General features: G+C 48.3%; 1 protein-coding gene and 1 pseudogene across 5 annotated transcripts in view; one reads left to right on the top strand and one right to left on the bottom strand.

Moving 5' to 3' along the window:
- Positions 1 to 19,960, top strand: part of ST3GAL3 (ST3 beta-galactoside alpha-2,3-sialyltransferase 3) — a 187,826-nt gene that overhangs the window by 66,051 nt on the left and 101,815 nt on the right. For 3 of the 4 annotated variants that reach the window (XM_080920915.1, XM_080920914.1, XM_080920917.1), the window contains exon 3: positions 6,898 to 6,945. The exons of the other annotated variant lie outside the window; for it this stretch is intronic. In XM_080920915.1, the coding sequence (XP_080777041.1) occupies positions 6,898 to 6,945 (48 nt within the window). The remainder of the gene's footprint in view (positions 1 to 6,897; positions 6,946 to 19,960) is intronic. 4 annotated transcript variants of the gene reach the window in all.
- On the bottom strand, positions 14,739 to 15,529 carry LOC308424909 (large ribosomal subunit protein eL8-like; annotated as a pseudogene). Its single transcript has one exon. The product of its transcript is annotated as a large ribosomal subunit protein eL8-like (transcript).

Below are 19,960 nucleotides of genomic sequence, written 5' to 3'. Positions count from 1 at the left end.
GTGGGCAGTGAGGTTGAGAAGGAAGGGCTAGGGAACTTGATCATTCCAGGATCTAAGCAGTGGAGAAACTGGAAAGGAAACAGGTAATTGAGTGGATGTTAAGATGCTATCTCTGGTCGGGGCTGTAGCTCGGTCAGAAGAGTGCTTGCCTAACACGCATTCGGCTCTGGGTTCCATTCCTGTCACTATAAAACAGGCACAGTGAAGAGCGCCTGTGATCTCAACACTGGGAAGGAAACAGGAGGACCAGAAGTTCAAGGTCATCCTGTAATACTTACTGAAGTCAGAGCCAGCCTGGGATACAGGAAACCCTGTCCCAAAACAAACAAACAAACAAACAAATAACAATAAGAAAAACAAAGTATCATTTCTCTTAATAGACCACCAGCACCCACTCCCATCCAAGTCAAAGGCTCTTAGTGAAGCCGGATTGGTGACTACAGCTTAGATTCATCATCTAACTTGTCCTCTGCTTTCGAGTCAGCCTGCAAATGTGTTGTCCCTGGTGACAAGTGTGCTTTTACACCAGCCTTTAGGAAGTCGGGGAAGAGCAGGAAGCATGCTGCCCCGAGGGAATGAGCTCCCTGCAAATGCAGAATGCTTCCAGGTAGCCGGAGACAGGAATAGGAGACTCCTAGTGGTTGGTCAGGCCCCTTGGAAACTGAGCAAAGCCAAAAACCCTAAGGCCTTGAGGGACGCTCCCAGACATAGCTGGTCACCACAGAGAAAGCAGGAGAATGTTTTTGAACTGAAGGTCGAGCTTTGTCTCTGTGATGCTCTCAACAGCAGGACTCTGGCTCCTCACTGTAATGTTCTTCCAGGTGGGCTGCAGGACCAAGCATCTAGCCTGGCCTAGGCCCTGCCCTAGTCTCCCTTCTGTGCCATGATTGCTCCCAGCTTCCCAGTGCAGGTCTCCAGAAGGCAGCCCAGAGAGTAGTAGTAGTGGCCTTCCTGTAATCAGACCACCTCAGTGGTTCATCAATAGGCCACTCCTAGCCAGAGAAGTCAGCCTCAGTTTGCACAAGCCCCAACTGTGGATGTGGTCTGTCTGTCTGATTTCTCCCTCCTGCTCTGTTTGTTGCAAATCCTGACGCTTTCCCTTTAAGAAGCCTTAGTGCTGTCCCCCAGCCCCACCACCAGGCCTCACAGTTTCAGCTCAAGCACTGCTCCCTCTCTTCTGTATTCACCTCTTCTGTGTTCACCTCCTGCCTCAGTCTCCCTCACCCGTTGGCAGGGTAACAGCCCATTTCCTACGAAGCAGCCAAGTTTCTATTTCAGACTACAAGCCAGAACCTTTGCTGTCCAATTTTTGCAAGCTTTTGTTTTGTTTTTGACGGATGGTGGCAGGCATTCTCTACCACTGGCACACTCCCCTCCGTCCTGCCGAGGCTACTGGTTTTGTTTGTTTCTTCTTGGGGCTTGGAGAGTTGTCTCGTGCTTAAGAACACTGACTGCTTTGCTGGAGGACCTGGCTTTGATTCCCAGCACCCACGTGGCAGCTTACAAGCATCTGTGACTCCTAATTCCAGTGGACCCAACAGTCTTTTCCGGCCTCTGTGGATACCAGGCACACAAGTGGTACCCAGGCTTGTATGCAGGCAAGACACCCATACATGAGCTGAAGAGATGGCTCAGCAGTTAGAGCACTTGCTGCTCTCACAGAGGATCCAGGTTCAGTTCCAGCAACCACATGTTGACTCACACCCTGCTGTAATTCCAGTTCCAAAGGATCTGTTGCCTTCTCCTGGCATCTAGGAGGATGGGCACTTGTGTGGCGCTCATGGAAGGAAAGCATTCATGCATTAAACAAAAATAAATAAATCCTTTTTTTGTTGTTTTTTAAAGATTTATTTATTTTCTTTATGTGAGTACACCATAGCTGACTTCAGTCACAGGAGTCAGATCCCATTACACACGGTTGTGAGCCACCATGTGGTTGCTGGGAATTGAACACAAGACCTCTGGAAGAGCAGTCAGTGCTCCTAACTGCTGAACCATCACTCCTGCCCCAACATTTTTTTTAATAGAAAAATTCTGCTGTTGAGCAGGACACACAGCCATTTCTCCACAGCCTCCTCCATCTCTCCACAGCCTCCTCCATCTCTCTACTGCCTCCTCCATCTCTCCACAGCCTCCTCCATCTCTCCACAACCTCCTCCATCTCTCCACAGCCTCCTCTATCTTTCCACAGCCTCCTCCATCTCTCCACAACCTCCTCCATCTCTCCACAGCCTCCTCTATCTTTCCACAGCCTCCTCCATCTCTCCACAGCCTCCTCCATCTCTCCACAGTCTCCTCCATCTCTCCACAGCCTCCTCCATCTCTCCACAGTCTCCTCCATCTCTCCACTGCCTCCTTCATCTCTCCACAGCCTCCTCCATCTCTCCACAACCTCCTCCATCTCTCTACAGCCTCCTCTATCTCTCCACAGCCTCCTCCATCTCTCCACTGCCTCCTCCATCTCTCCACAGCCTCCTCCATCTCTTCACAACCTCCTCCATCTCTCCACAGCCTCCTCCATCTCTCCACAACCTCCTCCATCTCTCCACAGCCTCCTCCATCTCTCCACAACCTCCTCCATCTCTCCACAGCCTCCTCCATCTCTCCACAGCTTTCTCCATCTCTCCACAGCCTCCTCTATCTTTCCACAGCCTCCTTCATCTCTCCACAGCCTCCTCCATCTCTCCACAGCCTCCTCCATCTCTCCACAGCCTCAGGCAGATAGCTCCTTTCTTCTTTCTACACTTCCCACCTTCCTGCATTCTCTGCAGCAGTCTGGCCCACTCCGTCCCTTAAGTGTAGGGAGGTTCTGGGGTATGCTCCCTCCCTCAGCCTGGAACTCCCCTTTAGCCCTTGCTTTTGATGGTTCCTGTCTTCAGATCTCTGTCCACATGCCCTAAACACACTATGGGCCATGACTGTTCTTCCCCGTCCCCAGCCCGTTGGCCTTTTAACATTGTGTCATATTCTTCACATCAGCCACCACCACTGTGAGAAATGGCTTCATTCATTTTGCTGACGTGGTATTTCACCCCTCACCTACTAGCATGTGACTTTCTTGAGACCAGGGGTACTCGTGTTCTTTCTCTCGAGTTCTTTCTCTTGTGTTCTTACTGTGTCTTCTGTGCAGAGTTAATGTTTTCTGTATTAAGGGACAGCGGAATCACCCTGGTCACTTTTTTTTTCCTCAGTCTTATCACAGGGACATGTTCATTTTATATGTTTGAATTCTGCCTGTTTGCTTGGTAACAATGTTTACTCCTCATTCTCCCATTCCTGAAGCTTGCACGGGGCTGATAGCAGAAGATCTAGATGTGGAGTGTATAACGTGGCAGCTCATTCACGTATGCCTGGGGCTTTTACAACCTGCTCCAAGCCTAAGAACATCGGCTGTATTCTCTTCCCCACCCCTCCGTGTTCTCCACATTCTGCTTCGGAAACCAGACACAGGAAACATCTGACCGTAATAAAAAGCTTCCAGTAAACCCTAGCTCTCCTCATGGTGCAGTGAGCTCTGTCATGCTTTCGTCTGGGACTGTGTTCGGTCACTTGTGCAACACACCACATGGCCACCTCTGCAGCCAGGAACAGCTGGAGGCTGGAACGCTCAAGTAAAAATGACTTATTTGTTAGCTTCAGAGGGAGAAATCTGGATTCTTGCTCTGTTGCTTGAAAAGCAAACCCCTTACTTTGTTGAATGCTAAGTTTTCCCGTAAGCTGTCAACGTGGTTTATAACTAAAATAATCTTACATCCTTTAGAATAAACACAAATAATGAATCACCAAACTGGTCTATGCCTTTAAGACTCAAAACAAAATTCATTTGAACTTGCACAAGGCATGAATATGTCACCTACTTCCTCCCGCTCATGACATCTCAACTCTGAAGGCACGTGCTCCCGGAGCACAGAGACCATCACAGAGAACGTTTGCAAAGAGACAGCCACCTTCCCCAGGGCTTCCCTCCCACGACCCTGATCACATTTACCTGCAGCTTGTCCATCTTCCTGGCCTGCAAGGCAGAGACTCTTACTGAGCTCTGGCGCTTGGTAATGCTTGTGGGAAGAGATGTAGTTCAGCGAGGGAACGCTGCCTAACTCGTGCAAAGGCCTGGGTTCCATCCCTCGGACCAAGGAATAAACAGTGGGAAGGAAGGAAGAAGAAAAGAAGAGGAGTGAAGTCGGGTTATCTGGGAGTTGATGTAACTGGTCTGAGCTCTCGGGATGACCCCGGAAATGGAAAAGCTGAACTGCCTTGCCTTGGCTTCCATACCAGCGAGTTTGTGCTGGAACAGCTATTTTTAATCTTTTTTCTCCCCTTCCCTCCTCCTCTCGCCCCACTTCTCTCTCTCTCTTCCTCTCTATCTCTCTCTCTCTGTCTCTTTCTCTCCCTCCTTCTCTCCCCCTGCCCCTCCCTCTCTCCCCCTCTCTCTCTCTTTCCCTCTCTCTCTCTCTCTTTCCCTCTCTCTCTCTCTCTCTCTCTCTCTCTTTCTCTCTCACTCACTCTCCCTCCCTCCGCTGCTCCCCTCTCTCCCCCTCCCCTCTCTGCCTTTCCCTCTCTCCCTCCCCCTCCCTCTTACCCTCTCTCCCTCTCTCTCTCTCTCTTTCCCTCCCTCCCTCTCTCTCTCTCTCTCTCTCTCTCTCTCTCTCTCTCTCACTCACTCTCACTCTCTCTCCCCCCCTCCCCTCTCTCTCTGCCTTTCCCTCTCTCCATCCCTCCCCCTCTCTCTCACACACATACACCCCTCATTTCTGGTCCCAAGTAATACTCTCCCACCTCAACTCAAATAGCTGGGAGTCCATTGAGTACCAGCCCCACCTCCACCCTTGATACAAATAACACATGTTCACTGTGGACATTTTGTAGTCTTACCACCAGAGGCAGCCACTGCCAGCAATGACTGCTCTTTAGTTATTTAAGTAAGGGTTAGTGGGTTTGTTTTTTAACGTGTGGATCAAAAAATTTCAAAAACAGATTAAATCGGGATTGCTTCTGAGTGCGAAGAAAGTAAATTACAAGTGGGAAAATGTCACCCGTAGTGCAAATCAGGTGCCTAAATTTTTATTTATTTATTTTTCGAATCTGTGTGTGAGAGGAGGATGTGGGTGTACATCAGGCATCTTCCTTGATCTACACTTTGTATTTTGAAGCAGGGTCTTGTGCTGAGCTCTGAGCTCACGTGTTCAGCCCCCCAGCTTGCCCTGGCAGTCCCCAGTTCTGCCTCCTGTGCTCTGGGATCACCCTGGGCATCTCACCCCGTTTCACAGGCCTGGGGGCTCAGCCTCCACTCCCCGCTCTAGCACAGCCAGGGGTTTATTTGCTGAACTCTCTGCCCACCGCCTCTTGAGCTGCCTCTATAAGGAGTTGCCCATCTGGGCAGTCAACTCCTCAGGGGGTCTTCCAAATCCTCCAGGTGGGTGAGACCTTTCTCCTCCTCACCCTGGCGGAGGGATTAAAAGAAGGAGCACACCTCACTGAGGGGAAGCAGGACACAAACATGCGGATCAGAGGGTAGAACGCCTGAGTTCAGCTCTGCTGGCACAGATAGTGTGGCCGGCGGCTCATCAAGAGATGATGCGTCCACCTTTCTGTAAAGAGCGAGCTGCCTGACCACATCCCCAGCTCAGTGCCCGCACAGTTCTCAGTAAATGTATTTCCTAAGGGTTGCCTGGAGGGTTTGTGATCCCGGCATGTCTCTAGAAACTGTTCTGCAGTGGCTCTTGAGAGTCAGGTGTGGTGCTGGTGACCAGGAATGAGCAGCTCTTGCAGCTGCTTTTATTGAGCTTATACACCAGCATGGGGGCCCTGTTATTTAAGGTTATGCAACGATGTTGCATTTCCGTGTGTAGTAAGATCTAAAAGGTACTGCAGAGTGGGCTGTGCACACGTCTTCATTGTCTGGCCAGCACTCTCGGCAGTGAGTGAGCCTTTTGACTCTGATCTCTTCAGTCTGGGGTGTTTGGACCACACCTCACGTAGGTATCTCTGTGTAATTGCTGTACATTGGCTTTATACCATCGTTTGAGATCGATATGTTAAGAGACAGCTATACAAGATTCCCAGCTACAAACTCAAGAAATGTTGCAGGAGAAACAGCATCACCAGGTCTCCTCTCTGCTAGGACTCGTAAGTCTTTGAGTTGCTTGGAAACACCTGGGCCCCTCTTCCTTCAAGTTTTTACTGAAGTGAGGCCATCTCTCTGCCCCTGATGCCCATTCCATTCTTGTTCATCCATCAACCCTTAGCCCAAGGGCCAGCTTCTCCAGAGAGGTCCTCCTGCACAGCGCCCTCAGGCTGGTCCCTAACACAAGCAGTGATCTCTTCTCTTGTTCTTATCAGTTTCTGGCTAAGTAGCTTGTTCTCTGATAAGGTCTCTTTCCAAGATGAAAGGCAAGGAGACCGTGGGAGTGCAGACCACATTTTGCTGTTGTTGCTGCTGACTTCTGTATCATAGTGTCGTACATAGTAGATGCTCAACTAGCATTTCCTGACTATGTGGACAAATGGAAGAATGCACTATGGACACTGGGTCCTGGAACTGTTTTCTCTCTTTGCTTTGGCTGCTCGGGAGCTCATACCCCACCCCCACCCCTTTGATTTTGCCTGCAGTGTTTGCAAAGGCCCTCTGGCTTGGGTTCTGTGCGTTAACACCTTCCCTCTCTTTGACATCTTTGCTTTATTATTCCAACATATGCTCTAAATTATTATGCGCTGCTTACATCGTTTTTTTATTGGGGGTGGGTGGGAATAGCAAGCAATCACGCATATGGATATAAGAAAGTGAGCTGCCAAAGGGGAGGAGTCAGTGCTTTTAGGCTGCTTCAGGGTTTGGGTGAATCCAGCAGGCACTTGTCTGATGACAGAAGAAAGACATGAACTTGTCCTCTTGTGTTACAGATTCATTGCTTCTTTCCCTTGACTCCGCTGGACAAACCCTAGGCACAGGTACCAATACCCCCCCCCCTTCCCCATCATCTCTTCAGCCCTTTGTAGTGAAGCCTGATGAGTGGGGACCCTGGGGGAGGGTGAGAGAGCTGTGGAATTATGGGAAAGGCCCCAGGGGCTTCACCATGGAGGGAGCAGAAGGACCTAGTGGGGAAACACTTTTCCAGCCAGGTGTGGTGGCACTGGCAGAGGCAGGTGGATCTCTGAGCCTGAGGCCAGCCTTTTGCTGTACATGAGGAGTTCTAGGCTAGCCGGGGCTGAGTATCTGGGGGAAAAAAAAAAGTCTGCACTGGGAATAAACACAGCAGATACTTTTTCCTCCAAGAACTGCCATGGTTCATGTGAGAGGATATCTAGTCTCTGAATTCATGCTCCATCTCAGAGTAGGGGAGAGGGCTTTGGGAGGCCACCAGCTCTGGGTGTGATAATCATTGGGACTCACCTGCAAAATGCAGGCAACTAGAGCAGCTTAGCTTCCTGGGGAGGCCCGCCCTCCATTGTACATTTTCGTACACACCCATGTGCTCCGGTAGAGAGCTCCAGGAGGGGAGCACCGCACCTGCCTTCTGGTATTAATGCGCAGACCACGTGAGGCCAGACGGCGGCTATCCCTGTCAGACACAGTCCACCTGCCCCATAGCTCAGCTCTTGTTGGCAGGGCAGGAAGGACGGACAGACAACTTTGATTCTTCAGCTTGCCATCCCCAGGGAGCTCAGAACAACTTCGCACCAGGGGAAGGGCATCCCTGTATGATTAGGTAACGCTGGTCTACTTCATGCTGGGGGTACCACCCTGAATCCCAGGGGACTTGGAGGGTAGTTAATGTCTTCCACTGACCTCATGTATGACTAATTCACAAGGCCCAGTAGTTGTGTTAGGGAGGACAAGAGGAAAGCCATTACCAGAGAGAGGCCCTGCTCTGTGTATGCTATACAGACAGCCTTACGAGTCCCTCCGTCATTTGTCCCCCACGATAACTTTGATTTCTCTAATTGACCTGAAACACATGGTTACCTGTCCAGGGCACATCCATCCTTAGCCACACTTGGCCCACACTTGGCTTTTGCTAACCACGTGTGCCACTGACTTGTGCCTTGTGTGCCCGGGACTCCACCAAGATGCTGAGGCATGCGTGGGAAGTTACTTCAGCAGACTGGACAGACAAGGAGCAGTTCTTAAAGGAACCCCAAGTTGCATCTGTGTGCTAAGAGAAAAGATTGACACTAATACATCACAGTGAAGGGCTTTTCTTATCAAAACGCCCCATACAGTGGAAAAGTAACATACACATCATAGTTAGCTGGCGACGAATCTGTCCTTAGGGCAAAGGAACTACAAAAATTACCAAGAATGAGCAACAGTGTAGAAGTGAGCAGAGGGCTTGAGAAAGCTTCAGAAAAGAGGTCAGACACCTAGGCAAAGGTTCTCAATTACCTTAGTACCCGGAAAGTGAAACCGTATCCATGGAGATACCACTTCATGTCCAAGGAACAACCTTGACCGTCCCAGTGTTGACAGGGCCGTGACGGAGCAGAAGCCAGCCTCCTCCAAGTGAGAGGTCAAGTTTATTCAATCACTTTGGAAAAGACAGTGTGTAGACAGGTGTGAGCTGCACATACCCTAGGCCCTGATAACTTCTCCAGACAGCTTTGTCACGGCTCAGGTACCTGTTACCCATGAGAGGACTGCTGCACTGGCCTGTGCTCTTGTGACAGCCACAGGCAGACACACTCCTTCCCTTCCTGTGTTTGCAGTGCAGGACACTCCAATTCACACCCTGCCCTTTGACCCAGCCTCGCTCAGGTCAGGGAAGTGTCTCTCCCAGTCCCAGAGTGCTCAGAATTGTAAAACCCAAACATAATCCACATATAGGGGAAAACAGTAATTATTCAAGGAACAGAATTCTGATCAAACTATACATAGTTCACAGAAGTCTTTTTATTTTTTAAATTTTGCTTTTTTAAATTTAAATGTTTATTTCTTGAGACATGGTCTTGCTATGGAATCCTATGGAATCCTCACTGGAGAGAGAGAATCCTGGCTGCTCTGGAGTCTCCTTGTGGACCAGGCTGTTTTCAAACGTGTGGCAATCCTCCTGCCTCTGCCTCTGCTTCCTGTGGGTTACATGGCACACCTGGGTTTTGAAGATGGTGTCCCTCCTTCTAGCTGGCTGAGTTACTCGCTGTGTAGCCGAGGATGGCTTCCAGCTTGCAGGGGTCCTGTTGCCTCGGCCTTCCAAGTTGCTGGCGTTGCAAATGCTCATGTGACCAAGCCCCGCTGTAAGAGATGAGAAAAAAAAAATGCTTTATTTGTCGTATGTCACTTTTGTGATGCTCAGGATTGAACCTGGGGCTTTGTGTGTGCCAGGCATGTGCTCTACCACTGAGCTACGTGCCCATCAGTAACACGGATGACAGACAACAGAGAACACAGACTGGTTTTCATTTGTGTGAACTTCGAAAGAGAAATGAATCCACACTTGTTTACATAGCGCAACTCAGTGTTAAAACAGTAAGGAGAAATGAGAGACTGAATTCTCGCTGGGGCAGTGGTGGGGGTCGTCTCAGAACTGGAACATTCTCTCCGGTGACCAGAGTGGGGGTTAGGGGAATGTCCCCTTCACAGTTATTCATTAGGCTATACATGAAGATCTTACATACAAAAGCCATGACACAGGCATGCAGCAAGCAGTGCTTGCCTGGAAACAGGAGGGGGGACAGTTAGTATTTATAAAACATCATTGTGTGTAGAGTTCTCATCCATGAGCCAACTCTCAAAGCAAGGCTTTGGGATGGAGATTGTTAAGGAAATTGACACAGGAGAGGTGAAACACCGTATCCAACATCAAACAGCAAGTGAATGTCGGAGCTGGGCTGTAGTGCAGGCAGTGCCGGCATCCGCACCCTCGTCCAAGCAGCCCCTGCCTCTTTTCTCTTCTCACTCATTTCCAAGGGAATTTTGATCCTTCACCTCCATCACTCCTGGAGTTATAAAAGCGTATATTAGGTTTAATTTGCAGATGACTGTGGACCACAGGGCACACAGTTCTGTCTTAACCACGGTTTCTATTGTGACAGACAGAATACCATGACCAAAAGCAAGTAGACGAGGAAGGTTCATTTGGCTTCCACAGTCAGTCATTGTCCGTCCTTGAAGGAAGGCAGGGCAGGAACCTGGAGGCCGGGGACTGGGAGGCCTGCTGCTTACTGGCTGGCTTCCCCATGCTTGCTCAGCCTGCTTTCTCACAGAACTCAGGACCACCAGCATCACCCTTGGTGGACTGGGCACACATCAGTCATTAACCAAGAAAATGCCCAATGGACTCGCCTACAACCCAGTCTATGGAGGTATTTTCCTTAGTTCAGATTCTCTTTCCCTAGATGACCTCGGCTTGTGCCTCAAGTTGATAAAAAACTAAGGACACAGGCCCCACTGTGAAAGGAGAGAAAAATGAAGACTCCCACTCTACTTGTCCAACTCTCTGGGAGTGGAGGACAGGTTTAAGCTGATCAAAAGTCAGCTTTATCTTTTTTGAAGATTTAGAAAATATTAAATTGTATGTGTTTGGATAGGTATGTGCTCATGCCTGTAGATGCCATGGTGACCAGCCCTTTGATCCACTGGATGTCCTAGAGCTCCAGCCACTGCCGGCTCCCGTCCGGGTGTTGGGGACTGAACTGAGGTCTTCTGGAAACAGTCAGTGCCGAGGCATCTGTCCAGCCCCAGCTTTTTAAAAACGAGCATACAAAGTAATGGGTGTTGTTGCACCATCTTCATAAAGGCAAACTCTGACTTAGGTTAGGACCGAGTCTCACTTTACCCAGCATTCCATTTCCTGACTCCACCCGTAAGACTCCTCAGGTAGTCCCATGTCAGTCATGTTCTCAAGGGACACTGGCCAGCACAGTCTTCTGCTTTGCCTCGTTCCCAAGAGCGGGAAGAGCCAGCTGGGCAGGCTTTCCTCAGCGGCCACTGGGCTGTTTCATGTGCAGAGGCTTCATAGCACTGGGCATACCACAGCGCCAAAAAAGTCTCAGTATCTTAGCAAAACAACTTTGGACTTAATCCCTATTTTATGTCCTTTCTTTAACATGAGTAATTAAACATAGGGAAGTGAGATTCCATCCTAGATAAGGACTGATCCCTCTCCATGTCCCTGTCACTGAGCACTGCTAATGGCTTAGACAGAATGCACTTCGCAGTTTTTTGAAGACTCTGAAACATTAGTTATAGCAGACAGGTTGGGAAGAATACCAGAACTTAATGCGTTATCAAACTAGAAGTGTGTTTCCCAGTGTCCTACATCCCAGAAGCCCCCCCCCCCCCGCAATGGACACCGTACCAACAGCTCCAGGAAATGGACTGGGGGGGGGGCTCCTAATCCTAGACAGAGGAGAAAATCCCACTGTTGTTTTTCCTTCTGTTTCCCTGGTGTCCAGCCCTAAGCTGTCCCACGGTGATGGCCAAGGTAATGACAGTACCATCTATGAGGACTTGAGAGAAGCTGAAGTCTCAAAAGGGTGAATGTGGGCTGTTGCTTTTTATTTTGATCTCTGCCTTCCTTCTTGCTGTCCTGGATCTGGGTATAGCAGTTCAGAAAATTCATAAGGGACAATGGTAACTGAGGCCCTGGCTTCCTAGCCCAAGGGGCCAGAGCACACAGAAAAAACAAAAAACAAAAAAAAAAAAAAACAAAAAACCCCAACAAACAAACAAACAAAAAACAAACAAACAAACAAACAAAAAAAACAGAGAGAAACAAGGTGCTTGAGAAAGCAGCTCCAAACACAGGTTTCAGAATAGAATCCACCAAGGGGCGGATGCCCTCCCAAGTGTCTGCGGACACAGGGCGCGCACACAGGTGAAGGTCTGAACCGGCTGAAGAGCGGTGCTGACAGAGAGACCATAACCACAGAAGGCTGGTCAGGAACTGCTGCCTAGACCCAGCCTACTCAGTGTCTCCTAAAACAAAGTTAACACCTCCATTGGATTCACACAAGACCTCGTATTTTATAACACAATATTAAAAATCCAGGATACAAGCCAAAATTAATTCTCTTATAAAGAAACAGAGAAAGGTGCTGGAGAGATGGCTCAGCAGTTAAGAGAACTGACTGCTCTTCCAGAGGTCTTGAGTTCAATTCCCAGCAACCACATGGTGGTTTACATCTGTAATTAGATCTGATGCCCTCTTCTGGTGTGTCTGAAGAGAGCGACAGTGTACTCATATACATAAAGTAAATAAATGTTTCAGTAAATATTTTTCTAATTAAATAAACCAACTACAGACTTCATTGGCTGATGAAGAAAGAGTGTTTAACAAATTGAACCTCTGTTTGTGAAAGGACAGCTCAACACTCAAAGAAACATCTTGTAGGGAACGTGAGTATGATCAAAACACATGAAACATGTTTTCTCAAAGAACTAATTAAAATTTTTTTAAGGAAAGAAAGGCATGTCTTTAGCCTGGTGCAGAGTTCCTGCACGGACGTACAGCCCACAAGCCTGAAATCAGGCTCCACCCCTAAAAGGCCCCTAAAAGTCTCTGAGAGTGATGAAGTGAGAAAAGGTGCTTAGTGGGTGTAGATAAACAAGAAAGAAGTTAAACTGCTGTGTCCACAATCGCTCAGAGAATCCACCAACTGTCTCCACAGACTCCTAGGGCTTTAACCGGGTTCAGTATGATGCAGAACCCAAGGTCAAATCTCAGAACCCAAGGTCAAATCTCAAAACCCAAGGTCAAATCTCAAAAGTTAGTTGTGGCACTAAATACAGGCTTTAAAAAACAAAGACCTTAAAAAGTTCCTGTGAGCTTCTCCAAATTAGAGTATTTATAAATAAAAGCGAATCACTCACAAGACCGGCTGCAAACACTTCTCACGCTTCAAGCCACGAGTCCAGGGCCCGAGTTGTCTTCCCTGTTGGAAACACGGGCTGTCTGTTCCTTTGTTGCCTCCCCGAGGCCTTTCTCACAGGCCAGGTTCCTGTCTGGGTCCCAGTGTGAGCTCTCCAGGGTCCTCAGCACGCTGACCACAGTTCTGACTTACACAGTCCTACCTACCTTCACTTCGACATCCATGCCCCCTGCTGCCCACGGCCATGGCATTCTTGCTCCTCCTTGAGGATGGTGGGTATCCACCTGCCTTGGGACCTCTGTCCTTCCCAGGCTTCTCTCACCTCCTCCAGGGCATGACCGTCTTCACTGTCCAGTGTCACCCTACAGGAAGGTAGGTCAGACCCCATTCCTTCTCTAGAAAGCTGTGCCTCCATTCTAACTGGCTGCCCCTTCAGCATTGTGTCAGCCTCTGCCACTGTGCTGTAGGTGGCACTGGACTAAGACCTTGTGCATTTGGTAGAACAGCTCTTGGCACATTATAAGTTCCTGGTGAATATACTTTTAAAGCAGGTGCATGTGTGTAAGCATGAGTGCAGGCACACATTAACACACACACACACACACACACACCCCTGAGAAACAGACAGACAGACAGACAGACTGCACCATGTCCCTGTTCTTAACTATTAAGACAGAAACCACCTTACATGAAAATGTTCTTGTGGCTTTCTAGGCTGCTCTTTAAACTGTCCGGCCATTTGTCTTAATTGGCTTAATCTGCCATGATAGGATTGGTCTGGTGGCTTGAGAAATGGAATATAGAAGCCAGTAAGGTGGTCCAACATTAAAGAAAGGCATTTGTCACCATGCATGATGACCTGAGTTTGATCCCCAATGCCCACATGGTAAGAGAGGACACTCTCTTCAAAAGCTACTCACTGACACCCCACAAGTGCCGTGGTACCTGCACACTCCCTCACAATACTCAAACACAGATAAAGGCTTGATTTTAATTAAATAAGAATCAAAGCATCAGAAGCAATAATTCCCACTTCACAAATAATAATGCTCCCATGCAGGACAATAATATGGTTGTTAAAAAAGAGGATTTAGAACTGGGCATAGTGGCCCATACCTTTAATCCCGGTGTTCAGGAAGGCAGAGGTGAGTGGATATCTGTGAGTTCGGGGCCAGCCTGGTCTACAGGGCAAGCTTTAGGGCAGCCAGTGCTACATAATAGAGAAAGTCTCAGTGTCAAGAAAAAATAAAAGATAACAGAGCTTCTTATAGTAGCACAGACCTTAATCCCAGTGTTTGCAAAGTGGGAAGCCAGCCTGGGCTACACGGGGCCCTACCTTTAAAAAGAAAAAATGTACCGTTTAAGGTTTTTCTTTTTTAAATTGACGTAGACTATGTCCAGGATATTATGGTATCAGCATGAAGCTAAAGCAATACTAAGTAGAATTTTGTATTCACGTGTTCACATACACATCAATGGGAAGAGATTTCAGAGAACAAAGTCACCGAAATGTAGCAGTTAACTTTAGGCAATGAAGGGAAATGGCAAATGATTTTTGCCTCATTGTTTATGAGGTTTTTTTTTTAGTTTGGACTTTTAAAGTTAAAATTTTTATTTTCTTATTAGCATGTGGAATGTGTGTGTGTACCACATGGGGCAAGCATGTGGAGGTCAGAAGATAACTTTCAGGAGCTGGCTCTCCCACCATGGGGTCAGAGGATTGAACTCAGTTCATCAGGCTTGGCAAACCCTTTTACCTTCTGAGCCATGTCCCAGCCCTGATTTGGTTTTTATATTGAATGCATATTATTTTTATGACTAAAATTATTATTTTATAGAGAGTGGTTTCTTATTTTGTTGAACATCTTAGTCCTTCCTCTTTTTTTTTTTTTTTAAAGACGGTAGATAATTTATGTACAGAAAACTTAAGTGTACATTTAACCCAGTTTAGTGGCGAGTTCTTTAGCCTTTGCCTTTTCTAGCTTGGCAATACGAGCCACGGACTTAGGACCCAGAACGTTGCCTCTCCAGTGGCGGCGGATCTCATCGTATCTGTCATTATAATAGCTTCTACCAGCTTATCCAGAGCACCCTTGTCTTCTGAGTTAACCTGTGTGAAGGCAACAGTGGCACATGCCTTCCTGTGGACCAGGCACCCCAGCCTGACCTTTCCCTTGATGATGCAGTAGGGTACCCCCATCTTTTGACACAGGGCAGGCAGGAAAACCACCAGCTCAATGGGGTCTACATCATGGGCAATCACCACCAGCTGAGCCTTCTTGTTCTCCACCAAGGTGGTGACTGTATTGACTCCTGCTCGGAGGACAGGGGGTCTTTTAGTAGGGATGTCCCCTTTGCCAGCAGCTTTCTTCTCAGTACGGGCCAGTAGCCTTTGCTTCTTCTCTTGCTTTGTCTCTGGCCTATACTTGTGGGCAAGCTTAAGCAGCTGAGTAGCTGTTCGCCTGTCCAGGGTCTAAGTGAACCGGTTAATGGCAGGAGGTACTTTGAGCCGCTCATAGAGTATGGCTCTTGGCTGCTGCAGCCTAATGTAGTGTGGCCATTTGACGAAGCGTGTTAGATCTCTTTTGGGCTGGATGTCCTGCCCAGTGCCGAAGTGCTTGGGCCTTTTCTCAAACAAAGGATTGACTACCTTTTTGGCCTCTTGCTTCTTGACGACAGCGGGAGCCAGGGCCACCTTCTTCCCCTTGGCCTTCTTTCCTTTGCGCATCTTGCTCGGCTGGAGGAGAGAGCGTCCTTCCTCTTTATGACAAAAATATCTTAGGCTGTGAGAGTTATAAACCAGACATTTATTCCTTGAAGTTCTGAAGGCCAAAGAATCCAAGATCAAGGAGCCAGCATATTCAGGGGCTGATGAAACCTCAGCACCAAAGATGCTCTCCCCACTGCCGCCACTATGTGCCTTCACGTAGCAGGAGGTGCAGACAGAATCCCTGGAGCCTGTTCGCTAAGGGCATCCTGCTGGTGAGGGTAGAGGCCTCATGACCTAGTCACTTCCTGTCAGCCCTGCCTCTTCATACCACCATATTAGGGATGAGCTTCCTTTATATGAATACTAGGGACACTAGGTACAAATGGCAGGTACGCCATTTACCTGTCTCCCAGGCCAGCTTCTCTTCTGCTGTGCCATTATTTCTAAACTGGCAGCTGTGTGTGGTTGGCCTTGCAGGGGGGCACAGGCTCACTTGGTGTCAGAAACAGGATTGATTTCAGTCCTGGTTTTCCCAGGACAGAGGGGAGGTGGGAGTTGTGAGATCTCCCTGCATGGGGAGTGGCGTCTGCCTATGTTTCAAGAGGTCCTACTCCCCATGGGCTCCTCCTGACAGTACCACAGAGCCCAGCCCTGCTGTGGAGTCAGTCGGCCACAGGGGACTCTGTCCTGTCAAAAGCCTCTTGCCTCCCCCATACCACCATGCACATATCTAGTTGGGACTGGATTTTAGCTTGTGAATGTCTTGAGTTACGGTTCCTGGGTCAGTTAATTTAGTCTAGGTCAGTGGGATTCTCTGTGTTTTCTTTATAAAACCACTTTCCCATTTTAGTTTGTCATTGATAAATTGATCCCACGCTGTGGTTTATTTCCCCGGCTGGAGGTGATGTGGGAGTCTTTTGCACTTTGGCCAGCCGCTCTCAGCAGTCCCATTGACTCTCATGATTCACACGTGGGATGGCTGGATCTTTGGACATCGCCCTTGGGACGGGATGGAGAGAACAGGACACAGTTGCTCCCTTGCAGCTGTCCTAACTTGAGCATCTGTTTTCATTGTCCCTGGAGTCCTTGTGGACTGAGAAAGGGACAAGCAGCCTCAGGGTCGGGCCTGGGCTGGTCTAGCAGCTTCCCTGCCAGTTCGGGACCTCTGGAATATCGCATCCCCTCATCCAGCCTCATCTGCTTCCTGGGTGTGAGCACTGATTGATGGTGTCAGGGATGACACTAAGAGTGGTCAGGGAACAGTAGTGCCCTCGGTCTGTTCTCTCCTCTGCACGTTTGACTGCTGTTTGGACCTGTTGTCCTTTTCTTCCTTCATGCAAGCCTTGACACAGAGTGTTTGTGTTTAATGTAGCTTTTATTCGAGGCTATGCTGTGTTGCTGCTTTAGAAGTGAAAGATCTATTTTGAGTAAGACAGTCTTTCAGACCATTTACTGCAGTGCCCTTTGCACTTGGGAATTCATCACCCCATGAATGGGATGGGAGCCAGTGACCATGGGAAGGAAGATGGGGAGCTGCTTCTCATGTGAGGAGTTTGCTTGCCTGGTGGACCATTTTACCCATATGGTTGTCACTTAAAACTTGAAGATGACCATGCGTATGGCACATGCCTTTAATCCCAATACCCAGGAGGTGGATGCAGGTAGTGTGAGTTCAAGTTCAGCTTGGTCTACATAACCAGTTCCAGGCCAGCTAGGACTCCACAGTGAGGTCTTACTTAAATAATAATAATAATAATAATAATAATGTGAAGAATTGTGATTATCTGACTGAACCAGTAGCTTTATCTTCCCATAAAATGCAAAATGTCATGTACCTGATTAATGTTCCTATGAACTGCTCTAATCGGGAGATAAAGTTGGTATCAGTGGAGGCTACTTGCTCAGTACTGGGTTCATGTCAGCTAATGGGAGTGGGTGGTGGCTCTGCAGAAGGAGAAAAGGAAGGGCTAACACAAGATGGATAGGGTTTGTCAGGCTCTGTATTAGTTACTCTTCTGGTGCTGTGATAAAACACCACGACCAAGGCAATTTTTAGAAGGAACATCAAATTAGGCTTGCGGTTCCAGAGGGTTAGAGTCATCTGGAACTACAATCAGGAGACAGAAATGGATGTTGACATGGAGCAAGTCTTAGAGTTCTCACGGCCCAGTGACACGCCCCCTCCCCAAACAGCTCCAGCAAATGGGGACTAAGTGTCCCAGTGCTCCAGACTGTGGGGGACATTCCCACTCAAACCGCGCTCAGTGCTATTGGCTGGAATTCCATCTGAGGCTTCCACAGCTGAGCGTGAGGCTTGGCTATTACCCCCACTTTCAGGAACTTCCATTCGGGTGTCCTGTTGCCTGGAATGAGATCTTGCAGTGTAACCTAGCTGTTTCTATTTCAGAACTTCGGTCGAGTGGGAACATCCACATTCCATTCTGAGGGGTGGGGAGCTGGGGTATGTGCGCAGGACATTGGGAAAATTACTACTGTTACTACTACTACAAAATTATTAAAGCCGTGCATTAGCTTAGGCTGTAAAAGGTAACTGCATGGGGGGAAGAGGCTGGAGATGCGGCTTCCTGATCAGGAACACATATTTTTCTGCAGAAAACAAGAGTTCAGTTCCCAGCGCTCATATCAGGTATCTCCCAGCTGCTGTAATTCCAGCTCTGGGGACCTGAGGCCCCCTGACCTCCTCATACACAGACTCACGCTGTCATACAAATAAGTGGTAATAAGTAGGAATATGCTTATTACTACTAATAAATAATAGTAACTGAGTAAGGCAGGCCGGTACTTGTGTTCTTAAAGGCAGGTCGGACAGGCCGAGTCCCGAGTGACCTTGAGGTGTGTTATTAACTCGGCTCCAAGGTCCTCCCAAAGTTGAGGTCTTAGAAGGTAAGAAGTGTTTTTATTAAAAAGCGTCATCACCGTCGACCTTGTGCATTATCTGAGACAAAGCAACAGTGCTCACCTGCACTGTCACGCTGGCTTACTCTTTATGGACACATGCATCTGAAATTTGTTTTCTGTTGTGAGCATTGTATGTTGTGTTTTGTTTTGAGGCAGGGTCTTATTGTGTAACTCTTATCTGGCCTGGAACTTCCATGTCCATCGGGCTGGCTCAGACCCACAGAGATCCGCTTGCCTCCTCTTTCCGAGTAATAGGATGAAAGGCATACGTGCAGTCACACCCAGAGAGATTTTACATTTTTTAAAAGGCAGAACCAATTCTTTTTTTAAAAAAGAATTATTTATTTACTTTAAGTATATGAGTACACTGTCTTCAGACACACCAGAAGAGGGCGTCAGATCCCATTACAGATGGTTGTGAGCCACCATGTTATTGCTGGAAATTGAACTCAGGACCTCTGGAAGAGCAGTCAGTGCTCTAACCACTGAGCAATCTCTCCAGCCCCTAGAACCAGTTTTTGATGAAGCAGTTTATTTGTTTGTTTGCAGTGTTGCAGATCGAGTCAGGGCCTCCAACATGTTAAGAAAGCCCTACACCCCTGCCTAGCAGTTCTGACTTCTACTAGATTTCCCCCTGGAGTTCACATCTCTTTAGTATTCTGTATGATGAGATGGGAGTGTGCCTCACACCTTTGCTGTGTACCGAGAGGTTGTCTTAACGAAAAGGCCCTTGTGTGGTTGTCACCAGCGAGACTACCCATCTCTCAGAAGCACCATTTTCACTCGAACAATAGACAGATGTCAGATTTTAAAAGCTCAGAGTCTGGCAGGCGTCTCAGAAATGAGAGCAAGCCCACGCACCAGGTGGCCAGCTACGTTTTGTCACCAGTGATTAGATGTGAGCATTCCCAAGAAAATTAATATTTTTGAAAAGGTGCTTTCACTGGTCATCATCCTCTCAAAAGTTAAGTTTAAATGAGACTAGGATTGGGGGCTGACCCCAGTTTGGACCTCCTCTTCCATCACTTTCAGAAATGATCAGCACATGCTTGGAAGAATGTTCACTGCTGGCCGGGCGCCGGGCTCTCTGCCCTTCAATTGGCACACAGTAATCGTCCAAGTCTCCTGAGCTCCCACTGGTGGCTCCTGTGTTTCCCTGTGTGACAGTTCAGTCCCTCACTAAAGGGACCTGTTCCTTATTTGATGCATGCACACAGTTTGCTCGTGGCTTGCTTTTATGTCCAGTTTCTAAATCTTCCAGGAGTTTGACAGATTCTCTAGGGTCCCCCCCCCGAAATACTTTATGGCTTTTACTGTGACCCAAAAGACATATTTAATCCCTTTGTAGGATCCCTGAAAGAGTTAACAGTCTACTTCAAAGGCTTCCAGCATCTGAAAAAGCACTTTGTACGCTCTCAGGTCCGGCCTGGTGTGGGTTCTGGAGACGGGCAGAGCTTTGGGCCGCCCAGGCCACTTCCCACCCGGAAGCAGGCACAGGCCACACGAGCTCCTTCGTTGGTAGATTGTGTT

This window comes from Micromys minutus (assembly GCF_963924665.1).
Source record: "Micromys minutus genome assembly, chromosome: 9".
Lineage (NCBI taxonomy): Eukaryota > Metazoa > Chordata > Mammalia > Rodentia > Muridae > Micromys > Micromys minutus.
This window is presented reverse-complemented; position numbering and strand designations above follow the sequence as displayed.